We start from the raw sequence: 15,654 nt of genomic DNA on the forward strand, positions 1-15,654 counted from the left end.
TTTTGTTCAATGTTGCTTGCCTTTCAGGTATCATCAATAAACAGAGTTCTCCGCAACCTGGCTAGCGAAAAGCAACAGATGGGCGCCGATGGGATGTATGACAAGCTAAGGATGCTCAATGGGCAGACAGGGACCTGGGGCACGCGACCCGGCTGGTACCCCGGGACGTCAGTGCCAGGACAGCCGACGCAAGGTAAGGCAGAGCCTAGCGAGATGCGCTTCTGGGCTTTGCAAAGCTCGCCGGTAAAACGGGGCCTCGCCACACAAGTCTGGTGGGAGCGCCCCGACCACACGTCGAAGGCAAAGGCGAGCAGAGGCGCTGCTGGGAATTTCCGCGCAGAAAAATAGGTCAGAGCGGGGCGGGTCACTACATCAGTGGGACTTTTCTTAAAGGGCAGCGGTTTTTACTGTCTTCCCCCCCCCCCCCCCCGCCCTCTCCCCCATGCATCCCTTCTTGCAGGGAATATTTTGCCCCTTCCCAATAAACCTAGGGCGTGTTCTAGCCAAATCTCCCGTTTAAATGCCTGGAGAAGCACCCCCTTGCAGGAGGCTGACAAGTGAGCCCGCTGACAGACTGCGAGGTAAACATGATTGTATCAGATTGCGCTTTACTGTCATTGACAAGTGATGTGAGTGCGAGTAGGACAGCGTACGGAGTGATGGGGAAATAAACACAGGTGTGTAGTGCAGCCGTAAGGACGCGTTAGGGCTGATTGGTTTCCAGTTTGGGTCTGCAATGTTGCATTCCGAATCCGTTTCTTCTTCGGTATAAACGCGTCAGTGAAAGAGCCGCGCAGACCTGCAGTATGTGGGGGAGGCGCGTGAGTTATTGACTTGATTCTTTACCTTGTCCATCAGCCTATTCATCAGAGTATCTGCTCAACATCCACGCTGGCTTTTTGTGTGAGGGTCTTAAATCCAGAGAGATTGGCCATACTGTAGGCAACTATCTCTGTAGGCTTGATCATTGTCCCTCCTCAATGGACCTGAAACAACTTTGTAAATGTAGGAACCTGTTTATCCCGAAGATTAATCGGTATTTGTTGTAGGAATGACAAGGGGATAATATAAAGGATAATGGGATGTTATGTTACATACTTAAGATGGTTAATGACTCCTCTTTGAATACAGCCCCTGCTCAGTCCGAGCCCTTTCGCTCGCTGTGGTCAGCTCTTTAGAAGAGGTGTCTCTCCAACAACCTGCTTTTTGTTTTCCCCCCGCAAGGAAAAAAAAAATCAGTAACAGTATGCGGAATATCTGGTACAAAGGATGTTTCTGTCACACGCAAGAATTTGTTATGGGAACAATTCTGTCGCTATGTAATTGCTCATTAGAGATCGTTTTGTTTCTCATTAAGGCGACATGAATAAGCGTCTAGTTGAAGGAGACAGCTGTAGAAATGTTCCACAGGAGACCTCTGGACACGATATGGCACTGCTTGCCAATTAGACATGTCAGTTTTAAGAGAAGAAAACAATCTCTGAAGGACACTAGAAAGATAGAGAGCAAAGCTTTCGCTTTTCTTTTGGTCGAATATCTCCTCCTTTGCAACTGGGAGAGCCCTAATGATCGCCCAGTGCCTGGCCAGCGCCGGGAGAACTCAGCTCCGACTAACCCTCCCATTTACACGGGGGCTCGAACTTTTCCCGACGGTTCCCAGTGGGTCAGGGGCTGGACTGGAGAGCAAGTGCTGCTTGTCTTGGCCAGGGGAGGCTCACCACTGTCTGAGTGCACGTAGGCACTCCCCTGGCAGGGTCCCTGCGCCGCCTCTCTCGGTGCTTCTGAGAAGGGGAGTGTGGGTAACGGAGCCAGGCGTGGTTTTAACGTGCGCCATCTAGACCTGTAGCTAGTGCACATCCGCTCTCGATGAGATGTAGAGTTAACACACCCCAACCCGCATCTGGTCGAGCAACCTCATCTACTGGACAGACCTGTGTCTATCCAAACCAGCTAACGAGAGCTAATTCATACGCTATACCTCTTATGATCTACCCTGTGCGTCGATAGCTGTCTATATGTAACCTGTGTGTGTGTGTGTGTGTGTGTGTCATCCGCCCTGTGTGGCTGTCGCTGTTTGGAGACAGCTACTCTGCTGTCTAGCCAACTCACGGACCCGGGTCCCACACTGAGTGGCATTCTGCGTGGTTTTGACCAGTCCTTGCTGGTTTCATAACTCAGTGGACTTCTGTAGCTGTGCGAGGGCTGGATCTGATCAGGGTGGGCCCCCCCCCCCCCCCCCACCCAAGGCTGCGTCCCCTCCCCAGCACAGCCAGTCGGGCGGAAGGCAGAGGCAGGGATGGGAGAGTGATCTCGCCTTGGGTGCCTGTAGGTGAAATGTTTCGAGTTTAACCTCAGTCTTTAGGATCTTTCTCCCTCTTTCTCCCCCCCCCTCTCTTTTTTTCCTTGTTAAATCAAATTACAGGCTGCTCGGAGCCCCGTATTGTAGCAACTAAAATGAGTGTCATTTTCGTCAATAGAATTCAAAACTGTTCAGGCACTTTTTTCCTCTCTCTAGGTTTTAGAAAAGGTGGCAAATGTAGAAATCAATGCGGGCTGCAAAGCGACACCCACTCCACAGAAATGTGTCAGAGCAGAACTCCTCAAAGTTAACCCCCCCTGCCCCCCCCCAGGCAGCCAGACTGGAGAGCCGGGGCTTACTGCTAAAGCAGAGCTCGCCTCCCCCGCCTGCCCTAGAGCGCCCCACTTAGCTTCTTGCAAACACCCCTTTGCCCCAGCCCCAGGTCGCTGGGAAATGTGCATCGGGAACAGACTCGCTGGCTTCCCAAAGCGGCCGGGCTGGTAACTGGCCGGGGGCCGGTGCGGGTGAGGAGCGGTGCAATCGTTATATAAGGCGTGTTGTGAGCCGGGTGGGGTGGCTTTGTTGTTGTCTCATTGTGTGTGTCAGCCTTTTGTGTGTGTGTGCGTGTGTGTGCGGTGGGGAAGTCGCGTTGGAATTGTTGGCGTTGTGTTGCTTTCACTGGTGGGTTTCGGCTTGTTTCTCGCATACCCCCCCCCCCCCCCCAGCCAAAACGGGCCAGGGTTACAGCGCCGCACTAGCCATCAGCCCGAGCGCGGCCCTGTCAGCCTAGGCGGGGGCGAGAAGGGAAAGGTGAAACCAAGGAAAACCTTCTCCAGCGTGGGGCACAGCCGCCTTGGCCCCGCGCTCCGAGGAGGGAGCTGGAGCGGGGGGGGGGGGGTGAGTGGGGAGGCCGGGAGGGCCAGGCAGGGGGTGAGGGGGGAGGCCGGGAGGGCCAGGCAGCCACTTCAAGCACGGGCCCCACAAGATGGAAACGAACCAAATGGATTGCCTCTGGAATATTCATGCTCGCGCTAATGTTTTCCCCAGGCCGGGCTCTGTTCCTGGGTTTGAAGAGTCCATTACTCAAAAAGCATAAGGCAAGGTTAGGTCTCAGAGGGGGACAAATCTGGTCTCAATCTGATAAACGCCATGCAGCAGTGAATAAAATAATGGCTACATGAGGACTGACAGAACAAAAAGAGACATCTCTATCCGGGAGAAATTCTCCAGTGATTTAGTGGGTTTAGGGTTCAGCGAGACACTGTTTCTTATCTCCCCCCCCCCCCCCCGAAGACTAAAGCCTTCTATAGGATTTAGACACTTTCCCTTTCAACAGATGCTACAATGTTTTGATCGCGGCCCTGCCGCTGAAAGGTGCCGCAATTGGTTTGCTATCTTTTTTCGCTTGTTTTCCGCCTCACTGATTAAGACACTAAGAAACTAAGGAATGATTTTATTTCCCAGAGTCTTTTTCTTCTTCTTCTTCTTCTTCTTCCAGGAAACAAATCCTACACCCAGCGTCAGCTGGTCTAGCTGTAGGATAATGGGACGCACATTCACTGGCTTTCTTACGGATTAGGGCTGGAAGGTGGAACTGCCTATTGAGCCCATTTCTAAAAAAAGCCCTTTTAAAAGAAGACATCTGAATCGTCTGACACTTTCAAAAAATCATATTTGTTAGTCCGCGTTAAAGCTCTGGTTCGATAAAGCGTGTTTAAAAGCCCCAGTCTGAAAAAGGAAAGCGAACCAAGGCGAAACTTCCCAGGCTTGCAGGAAAACGCTCTTTTAACAAAGTAAAACGCCCTTCAAGTCACGCTTTAGAAGTCAAGGCTGGCGTAGGAATGTAAGGGTTTTTTAACCAATCACTCCGTTTTGAAGTTTCAGATGGAGACGCTACAGTTCATTGTGGCAGGAGCAAGGAGTATATGCAGGGATCTCAATTTCACCCACATATGTGTGCAACAAGGCTTGCATCTGAAGGAGCGTGTGCGTTAAGTAACTGGGCACTGGGTTTTTTTGCTCACTACCCATCTTGAATGAAAGCAATGTGCGATGCAGCCTTTTAAATTTACAAGCCACTACAGCCAGGGCTCGGATCGGTTCCCCGACACGTCACTTCAAGTGGCTAGAAATAAAGCAGAAGGAAAAGGATTGAATTAAAAAAAAAAACAAAAAAACCCCTAACATTATTTGACGCCATCACTAGAGCTTTGGTAAAGAAACAGAGCCGGGTGTGCAGTGAAAACGCCTTTTAGAAGGACGCCTTCCCTAGCGCAGCCCAGCTGAATTGAAGACTCTGGGTTCTAGTTCCGAGGGTTGGAAATTTTGCAGCAAACAGGGGTCGGTTTACAAGTTTGGCTTGGAAAATGCTGATGTTTCTTAACAAGCGGGGGGCGGGAGAAGCTGAGCTGACGGGAAGCCTTTCTAAACGCAACCCCCTCTCCCCCCCAAATCAACCCTAGGGTATGAACACACGAGTCCTTGCTTTTGATTGTGAAACACTTAAAAAGTCACCCAGCAACTTTCACTAGTAAATAAAAACAGACCCTTGTGCTCTAATATGTTAGTTGAAGCTTATCTAATCTTAGCGAAGTAGTTTTCTCTCTTTCTGGTGTTGAGTAAACAGGCTCAGTGTATAGAGCTGTCCTATTCACAAGTTTAGGGGTGTTCTTTCTTTCTCTTCTCCTATAGAAAGTAAAAATCCCAACTAGCATTGAGTAGCCCAGCCCAGGGGACAGTGATTAATGATAGTAGTGCATAAAGGTTAACATACTTCACTGAAAAGTCTGTTGACTGGGATCCTTGTGATACAATGTGGCCCACTGCACGCCTCAAGAGAATCTTTTTGTTGTCCTCCCCGATTGTGTTCTCAAAATTCTGCCCACGAAAGTTTGCCAACCCTCCTGCCCCAAGAGTTTAATAGTTTCCCTTACTCTGCTGGCATTGTGTACTGGTGAAAAGCAGCCCTTTTCTATTCAAGTGTTGGTGGTCATCTCAATAGATTTACAAACGCCCATATGTTGACCACTGTAGATGAATCCAACTGTTTAAATGGGGAAGAAAGTTTGGATTTTAAAACATTTCAAAGTGTTTGAAAAGATCCTACCAGGTTCTGTCACAATTCTCTTATAGCTTTGAAGGCTGTGCCTATTGTTAGCTGATTATAAATGATATTACTTTAAAGTTGATTTCCCACAATATTTAAAGCCTGTAACAGGAGTGTTGTCATTTATTTTTAGCATCACTTTTAAAGCAAATTAGCATAAGTAGCCCCTGCCTGCCTTATTCCATCTTTCATTGAGCAACATCAAAACGTCTTGAAAATATGCTCTGAAAAGAGAGGGAGAATTAATTTAGTGACAACTTCTCTGCCTTAGCAGAAATGTCCATTCCTTTTGCAAACCTTTCTGGGTGTCTGCAGACACTTTGAAAGACAGCTAGACCAACTGCACATCTTTACGTCCTACAGAAATGTGAAAACAATAAAATTTTCCCTTGTTTAATGATAGAAATTACATTAAAAGTGGTGGAAATGCCCTAATTAAAAATGTACCACTTAAATGATATGCCAAACGTTCAGCTGCAGAATAGCATATTTAGCTAGTTAGTGAACTCGCTACTATTTCTTTTAAAATTACATGTTAAAATTTTAAAAGAAATCTTACTTTTCTCTGGTGCAACACATTACAAAGAATGGACAGTCCTTTTATCTAAATATAAAATTCCATTTTCAGCAATTATAGCCTGTTCTTGGTGATGATATAATTACAGCTGTGCTCAGTAATAGGTGTCAAGGCAATGCACACTCATACAATAGTTGAATAAAACTGCAGAACAATGCAGGCACTTCTAAATTCACAACCTTTAAAATGAAATTGACTGTGCAGAATTCAAATAAAAACGGGATAAATATTTTTTAAAAAAGATTACAAGCTTGGTTTGGTTTCTTAATAGCATTTTCTACAAACCTATCAACATCTAATTGATTAGATAGGAATTACTGATTATAGATAATCTGAAATACTGAACATCACCATTTTAAATATAGCAATAGGTAAATAAATTCTGCAGAGAAAGGAGACTGGCATGGCATGGCTTTTTAGTAAAGATTCAATATGAAGAATAATTTTCACTGGAAATGACTTTTATGCCTGTTTTTATTCCAGAGGGAAAAAAGAAAATATAATTATATTATAGTGAGTTTCATATTTAATATTTATGTCAAGATTGGAAAATAAAATGCTAGTATATAACATGTCATCAGCAAACTATTGCTTTGACGTTTAAGAAAAGATGCCAGCAAACATGGCTGACCTTGTTTATTATTGTATATTGCAGCTAAAGGAAGCTGATAGTTGGGCTCAATTTGTTTTAATTTCCTGTTCTTGTTGTCGCAGATGGCTGTCCGCAACAGGAAGGAGGAGGTGAAAACACAAACTCCATCAGCTCTAATGGAGAAGATTCAGATGAGGCCCAGATGAGACTTCAGCTGAAAAGAAAGCTGCAGAGAAATAGGACATCCTTTACCCAAGAGCAAATTGAAGCCCTTGAGAAAGGTGAGTGACATTTTCAAACTACTGAAATAGGAGAGAAAAGCGAAATGCATCCTGGTTACATTAAGAGCTAAATAGAAGTGGGGCATTCACAGACTTTATACAGATAGATAGATAAAAAGGTACATAAAATCTATGCTTCCCACCCTTCTGGTTTTTTCAGCATGCTTCAGACTGAGGTTTATTAATAGGCATTTTTATGGTATGCATCACTGGAATATCGGGGCAACTGTAAAAAGTTTGATTTTAAAGGAAAATACTTGAGTGCATTAAGATTATCGCAGGCACAAAAAAATCATATTCACAGCTCCCCAGTCCACTGCCTCATTAAATACGTACCAACTTTCCCAAAGTCACAGGGTACACTGGGCATGCTGGCAGAATGAGAGTTATGGCACTCCCAGCTGCTGCTCATCCCATCCTTGCCACAGGTCGCATTATGACATGCCTAGAGGGTATGAAGTGAGAGTATCATAATCACAAAGATCCTGCCCCTGGGTCCACTCTGACTATGGTCCTAGACCACCAACCCTCCCTGAAAAATATGAACATTGGACCCTGTTCCCCAAATCCTTACTCATGTGATCTCAGTGGGGATACAGATTTGACTGTGGTACAATAATTGCCCCATTTCTAGCACACACAAATTTCAACTTCTCTTTCACGTGAATGTCCTGTAGAATATACAGAGCATGGAAAATGCTAAGAAATGACCTGAAGTTTCAAGTCATTAAAAAAAAAAGTGACTAATGTGATGAATGACTAATGACTAATGAACTAATGTGACATTGTTTCTTTTTTCAGAATTTGAGAGAACCCATTATCCTGATGTGTTTGCCAGGGAGAGACTAGCTGCCAAAATAGACCTACCTGAAGCAAGAATACAGGTACTCAAATCTTTGTGCCATTACATTTTCTTGTGACTGACTTTTCAAGGTACAAGGAAGCCACTCATCTTGATCAAACATTTGTCTGGCTGCAGGTTTACAAACATAAACAACCAACATAGGTTGACTTGTACTGAATGGACTATTATTCTCCAAGGAGGCTGTGTGTTAGCATTGTGCCATGGATGCAATGAACAGTTGGGGACCACGTAGGTATAATCTTGCCTATGTAATAATTTAAAAAACCCTTTATTTTCAGGTGTGGTTTTCCAACAGGAGGGCAAAATGGAGAAGGGAAGAGAAACTGAGGAATCAGAGAAGACAAGCCAGCAACACACCCAGCCATATTCCCATCAGCAGTAGTTTCAGCACAAGTGTTTACCAACCAATCCCGCAACCTACCACACCTGGTAATCTAAGAAATACATTCATATTTATTCATCCTTTTAGGGAACTAAAATAGAACTCTCTGAATATATATTAACAATGTTATCAAAGCTTAAACTAATGTGTTCATCTCCTATTTGTCTATTTTATTATAGTTTCCTCTTTCACATCAGGTTCAATGTTGGGCAGAACAGATACTGCACTAACAAACACATACAGTGCTCTGCCACCAATGCCTAGCTTCACAATGGCTAACAACCTGCCTATGCAAGTAAGTAATATGCTAAATAGTCTATCAGATATGTGATTAATGGCCAGATCCTTAGCTTTATGTGTCAAAAGATCCCTCAGACGTCACTGGAGCTTGGTGTGTGCAAGGAATGCAGAGACAGGCCCTCAGTAAGAATTAAAGAAGAGATTTTAAAGGCACAAAGGTCAGTTAGGATCCCAGCTTCCAGTGCAAGTGAATGGAAATTGAGTATATAACTCACCTGTGTGTCTTTGAAAATATTCCCCCTACAGTCCTAGCAGAAACAAAAAGGGAAGGGTAACAATAACTATTAGTGGCTTGGAGAAAGGTTAGACTTGAGCAACAAATTATGAGAAATTCAAAAGACTAGAATTAGATAGTTCAGAAAGGAGAGGAGTGAGAAGGGATATGGTTAAGTTATATAAAATAATGAATGGTATTGTATAGAGAAGGCCAGTTGTGCTAAAAGTTAAAAAGCAACAAATTTAACATGAAGAAAATGCAAATATCTGTTTAAGAAAAACAGAGTTAACCTGTGGAACTCACTGCCGCAGCATTATTGAGTCAAACATTTTAGTAAATTGCTAAAAGCATTAGATTTTTACTGCTCATGGGCTGTGGCTGTGGGCACACTAGGAACACATGAGAGGGAGAAAGACGTGATTAGCATCTGCAATTATGCCCGTTAAGTTAAAATTGCAAGAGCTATTGATCCTCATGCTTGAAAGCATAAAGTGATCACCAGCAGGGCTAGGAAGGAATCTACTCCTCTGGGGACTCTTCTACACCTCTATAGTTCTTTCAGATGCATAATTAAATTTTTTTAATTGTGAGGGCTGGGCAATGTATGCCAGTTGTGAGAGTTTTACAGCCTTGTCTGAAGCACAGAGCATTGATCATTGTGGTTGATAAGACATAAGATTAGATGGACGATAGGTCTAGTCCAGTGTAGCAATTATCATATTACTAATTGCTCCAAATCAAGCAAATAAAGTTTGGTGCTGCAGGCAGAATCCCTCAAACTTGTCGAAAAATGAAATAGTTAAACTGTTATTTATTGATATTGGAGGCCTTAGGTGCAATTCATGTCAGTGAGAGGGTGGACTGCAAAATGTATGCCAGACAGAGATTCTGGGGGAGCAGGAGATCCTCTTAAACTGCATTCCTCCATGGACTTGCCATTTATTACATAGGCAAAATAATGTAGGCACCTAGTCAGTCACCTAATTCCCTTAACCCCTTTTGAAAACGTCAGCCTAAATATTCATTGCTGAGGGATGACTGCGTAATTCATAAAGGTGAATGAATGAATGAAATGAATCCGTAAGTGGATTGTGCATCATCAAGCTTAATCAATGACAGTACACGTTCTCCCATGGCATATTTTATTTACATCATATTCTTTGCATGTAGCATGTAGATGGTGTGTATGCGTGTAAGGAATATATGATTGTGTGGTGCAAGGTTTTCTTGGCATGAATTTGAGTACCGATTGCAGCTGTTATGAGTAATCAAATGACACGCACTGGAAAAAAATATCTTGTGTTGGTGTGTGTGTGTCACACATATGACTGATCTCACACTGGTTTTACACTGGTGTACTCCAGTGGAATTATTTTTGATTTACACCACTGTATGTGAGACCAGAATTGGGCCCACACTCAAGCTACTTGTGCATGCAAACATCATGAGGCCTTTTCTCCTCTGCATAAGCAAAAGCAGGCCCAGCATTTCACACTTTGGTGCCGAAAGTTAGGCGTCTAAATCCATATTTAAGCGGCTGGGTACAATGGCTTGATGTTTGGATATGCTGAGCACCCTCAGCTCCTATTAACTTCAATAAGAGCACCTCCAAAAAGAGACCACTTATGGTCCTAAATATGGATTTAGATGACTAACTGTAGGCAGCCACCTTAGCAACTTTGACTTGTTTGTGTTTATGAAGAAGAGGCTGTGTCCCATAATACTCCTTGTGTTGGTAGATACCAATACAGGAAATGGAGGCTTCAAATCATTTTACAGAAATGGATCTGTAACATTATTTTGTCCTTTCCTCCCACAGCCCCCAGTACCCAGCCAGACCTCCTCCTACTCTTGCATGCTGCCCACTAGTCCGTCAGTGAATGGGCGGAGCTATGATACATACACACCTCCTCACATGCAGACACACATGAACAGCCAGCCAATGGGCACTTCTGGAACCACTTCAACAGGTAGATATCTTTGAATTTCATCTACAAAGATAAATTTCCCATAGTTTGGTTTCACCAGTAATCCACACTGTCTTTCTTTTAGACTAATATTCATTTGGTGGTAACCATCTGGCTGCCAAAGGGCCCAATCCTATTACCATTGTCTTAAATGGCAGCAGGATTTGTCCAAAGGCCAAAATGTGAAACCTTCTTTGGCTTTTTGGGTGTACATTGAAATCTTATTTTACGTTACAACTGAGGGGCGAGACAAAAACTGGTTGCTTAAAGGAAGTGACCTTGTGTTAAATCAATGGGACTATACACAGTAATAAAGTTAATATCAGCCCTTTACGCCTCCACACAGCATCATTTTAGTGTAATTTTCCATTGAACCTACAACTTGATTAATACCTTCTAATGAAGGTTCAAGAAAATTGTTCTCAGGATGGCCCTGATCCTGCCAAACACTTAGGCAATCATTCATTGCATTGATTTTAATGGGATTGCTACTCACAGTAGTAAAGTTAATCTGTGTGCAGTGTTAGCAGAATTGGGCCTAGATTTGCAGATACTTTGGGGCAGATTTTTAAGACATGAGGTTGCATATTAAGCTGATCTCTTGTACAGATTTTAATGTATTTATAATAAGGGAAATTAACTGAAAAGAGTGAACACAAAGTCTGTTGTAAACAGGAGCAAATAATAAAAAGCTTGATAGTGAAAACTTTTATATATTTTGGACCAGATGCTCAACTAGCATAAATAAAACAATAATTTGTTTTTCTTTTTTAAATTTTATAACATGAAAATTTATTTGTAATAACGAATAAATTCTATGTGTTCAGAGGACTTTTAAAATATACAAACAAATCCTAAGATTCTGTAAGTTGGTAGACGGATTTAATACTTCACAGAATACAAGCACAACTCTTTAAAACTGTAAAGTAGAAAAATGTGTTGTACGTAGAAAAGCTAAAACATATTTTTTCACTAATTTTTCAGGTCTTATTTCACCTGGGGTGTCAGTTCCAGTTCAAGTTCCTGGCAGTGAGCCTGATATGTCTCAATACTGGCCAAGATTACAGTAAAACATGTGTTAATTCCGTAAATGACTATATGGACAACAGTTGGATGTTCAGCAGTATTTTATAAAGGAAGAATGGCTTCTGTACTGCAACTGTGCCCTGTTCTGTAACACATGGAAAAGACTTTAACATGGACCTTTGTACACTGAAGGCATTATATCAGTTGGAACAAATCTTCATTTTGGTATCCAAACTTTTATTCATTTTGGTGTATTATTTGTAAATGGGCATTTGTATGTTATAATGAAAAAAAAAAGAACAATGTAGACTGGATGGATGTTTGATCTGTGTTGGTCATGAAGTTGTTTAAAAAAAAAAAAAAGAAGCCATGATCAACAAGCTTTGCCACGAATTTAAGAGTTTTATCAAGATATATCGAATACTTCTACCAATCTGTTAATAGATTATGGACTGATGTTCCAAGTTTGTATCATTCCATTACATATAATTAAACCTGGAACAATACGCACTAGATTTATGTAAGAAAAATATCTGTTGGTATTTCCAAAGGTTGTTAACAGATGAAGCTTATGTGCAAACAAGGGGTAAGAGAGAACTTCGATGAAGGAAAGAGTTTGATAGATAAAAGGTAGATTGTGTCTTCGATATAATCCAATTTGTTTTATGTCAAAATGTAAGTATTTGTCTTCCCTAGAAACCTCCCAGAATGATTTCTATAATAAAGTTAATTTCATTTATATTTGACAAGAATATTCTATAGATGTTTTATACACATTTTCATGCATCATACATTTCTTTTTTGGTCGGCAAAAGTTAATTGTTCTTAGATATAGTTGTACTATTGTTCACAGTCCAATCATTTTTGTGCATCTAGAATTCATTCCTAATCAATTAAAAGTGCTTGCAAGAGTTTTAAACTTAAGTGTTTTGAAGTTGTTCACAACTACATATCAAAATTAACCATTGTTGATTGTAAAAACCATGCCAAAGCCTTTGTATTTCCTTTATTATACTATTTTCTTTTTAACCTTATAGTGTGGTGTTGCACATTTTGTTACTCTATTAGGTTAATATTATATATTGACTGAGTGTTATTTTGAATTGATTTTCAATTTTCAATATTGGAGGTTCCTCAAGGAAATAACTTTATAGACTTTATCACTCAAGCATGCTGTAATTTGGGGTTGAAAAGATTATAAACTCATCTAAATTCAGAGAGCTGTACAAAATTGCTTATATAATAGTATTTATGAAAGAGAAAAACATTTTTTCATTCTGCTCAGAGATATATATATAATTAAGTGCTAAATGACCTCATCAACATAGCAGAATTTTCAATGGGGATTGTGCTTTGAATTATGCCACCCGGGCTAGTATTTTGTATGTATTTACGTTACAAAATTATTTCATTTAGGATGTTTTTAAAAAGCATATGCATTTGTAATGAAAGCTAAGTTCTTTTGGAAAGCTAATACCAGCCTTATATGCTTCCACACAGAATAACCTTAGTGTAATTTTCCATTGAACCTATAACCTGGTTAATATCTCCACATGCTTTATGTGAGGGTTGCTAATGTGGGTGTGGGTGGAGAGAGGCATGTCAAGAAATAATGAGAGAAGACAAATCAACAGGCAACAACAATGCAAACTGTGACTGGCTAGTGAAATCTAAAAGCCTTTAGTTATTGGCAGCTAAATCTAAACATTCCCACATCTACGAAGCTGCTTCATTGTAGTCCAGTTGTTACTTGCAATGCTGCAATGAAGAACAGATCTGATGATTAAAGAAAACGAAACAACATGCAGAGAGTTTTGAGGCTGCTATATTTTGCGGTCTGCTCAGTCCAGCACATATGTAACTATAGAAAACACTTCTCTGTAAACTTACACTAACAGAAGTCATGGTGCTGAGTGAATCTCTGTACTGCTGCCAAGATTAAAGGCATCGAAACACACAAAATTCTCTAAGACAAAGACATGCTCCACTCAAAGCACCATATGATTTTTTTAATACAAGAAAATTAAAAACCTGACATGAGCAGAAATGTATAAACGTTAGAAAACATTAGATTTAAAATCTTCTTTTTAACTGATATTTGTCTATTACACTTAATAGGTCTAATTACACAGATACCACCAATTATAAAATATTGATTAAAAAGAGAGACTTTTTAGTTTAAAAATTGTATCGTTTATACATTTTTGCTGGCTAGAGTTGGTTTTTTTTTAAAAAGTATATGCATACCTGATACAGAATAAATGGAACACGCACATATAAATGCATACACACAGTTTATGTGTGTACACACACACACACACTGCCTAGATTAGTAGGCATAAAAAATGCTATCCCTGGCACCTGTAATTAAGTGTGCCTGGAATTTATTATAGAAGGCCAAATGAAGACTCTGTCCAGTCCTCTGTAAAAAGACATGTCCTGCTTTTACATGGTGTGTTTAATACTAGCTAGCCACACGTGTGTGCATTTATGTACTATATATAAACATACACGTGCACACGCAGCCACTCACACACATACATTCAAGGGGCAAGCCCATACGATCATCCAGGTGTAAGTCGTAAAGTGTAAAAAAAGGTGAAACTGGCTGAGAACTTAAAAATTGGACTGTAATATATTGCAAAGCCCAGTGATCAGTGAACCTGGTGATATTTTAAACAAAAAGAGCGCTCACCCATGCTTTTAGCTGTTTCCATTTTGCAACATGGACTCACCAGGCATTCTAGGCTTCAGAGTGACAATCTGGAATCGCTCGCCCTCTCTATTCTGAGAGTTGGGGACATGGGGCTATGATTGTCATTTTTGTCGTTCCAAATGCTAGCACCTGGATTGCTGACTCTCACATATAGCCGGCTATGCTGCTCACGCAGATTTTTGCACTAGTGAGTAATGCCACTGACTTGAGTGGCGTTACGCCTGACGTACACAGGTATGAGCTCAGAATTATACCCTATGAATGTTGTACAACTATCACATTGCCATGCTTGCTCTGTCGCTATTAATATAGGGTCACCATAGCAGTAGAAACTGAACTGTAATGTTCTGTATGGACAGTCTAGTCTTCTATACACATGCACGCACACACGCACTCTCTCTTTCTCTGCAATGTGAAGACCAATATACAACAGTTACTGTGAGACTGAATGTTGTGCTTATTGGAGTGAAAGGCTGGTTTATTATAGCAGGGAGGCAACATTTCTGGCTCACTGGTTGGTTTTCCTGTCCCTGTAGATGGAGGTCACGAGAGAAAGTCCCTGGCTGCTGCACATTAGAGAAAAGTTAGGCTAGCTGGTCCCCTGAGCACTGTTTGCCCGGAAGGACTGCTACTCTCTGTACCATGAGGCACTGTGGGTTATAGCGATAGCTGTGGATTGCACTGCAGGACATGTGTCTAGCATCCTGTCAAGCCCCTGTTCCCTAGGGTGGGTGGGGGAGTGAATACAAAGTCTCAAAATGTGTGAGCTCTAATGCAAATTCCTGGTTACTAGCTCAAGGGCAGGTTAGACCTCAGAGCAGCCCAAGTAGCTAACTGAGCACAGAACGTGTGTGTGTGTGTGTGTGTGTGTGTGTGTAAAAGCACTGACAAGTAGTGCGGAAATTAAAATCTGCATTGTGCTCTGACGAGCATCTAATGATAATTTTCATTCACTTTACCCTGCTAGAGCTGTATTATCCAGAAAGACTGAAATCTACTATAAAGCATTACTCAGTGTTACTCATATATGTCTGTCAGCCTGATCCAGTTCCCACGGATATTACTGAGAGTTTAGCCATTGAGGCTAATAGGAATATGCCTTTTCTGTGCATTGGGTTAAAAAGATTGTATTTCATAAGGACACCTTACACTTCATTTATTAGCCCATCTTGATGGATCCCGTGGCATTTCACAAATTATAGTCAGACAGGAATCAGTATGTGAACATTGCGTCAATAATACCGTAGCTTGTATTTCAAATGGTCTGTTCTAGCTAGGATATTTACATCTACACGTGATAAGTATAATAACCTAAACAGCTTTTAT

At 41.6% G+C, this 15,654-nt stretch overlaps 1 protein-coding gene across 4 annotated transcripts in view; it reads left to right on the plus strand.

Annotated features, from left to right (window-relative positions):
• Positions 1–12,612, plus strand: part of PAX6 (paired box 6) — an 18,482-nt gene extending 5,870 nt beyond the window's left edge. For all 4 annotated transcript variants that reach the window (XM_067532144.1, XM_067532146.1, XM_067532145.1 and 1 more), the window contains 7 exons: positions 28–193; positions 6,697–6,855; positions 7,657–7,739; positions 7,999–8,149; positions 8,300–8,397; positions 10,439–10,589; positions 11,571–12,612. In XM_067532144.1, the coding sequence (XP_067388245.1) occupies positions 28–193; positions 6,697–6,855; positions 7,657–7,739; positions 7,999–8,149; positions 8,300–8,397; positions 10,439–10,589; positions 11,571–11,656 (894 nt within the window). In that variant the 3' untranslated portion in view covers positions 11,657–12,612. The remainder of the gene's footprint in view (positions 1–27; positions 194–6,696; positions 6,856–7,656; positions 7,740–7,998; positions 8,150–8,299; positions 8,398–10,438; positions 10,590–11,570) is intronic.
• The last annotated feature ends 3,042 nt before the right edge of the window (positions 12,613–15,654 follow it).

The sequence above is a fragment of the Emydura macquarii genome, unplaced genomic scaffold, assembly GCF_026122565.2.
Source record: "Emydura macquarii macquarii isolate MOO-44397 ecotype Brisbane River unplaced genomic scaffold, CSIRO-AGI_Emac_v2 contig_3240, whole genome shotgun sequence".
In the NCBI taxonomy this organism is placed as follows: domain Eukaryota; kingdom Metazoa; phylum Chordata; order Testudines; family Chelidae; genus Emydura; species Emydura macquarii.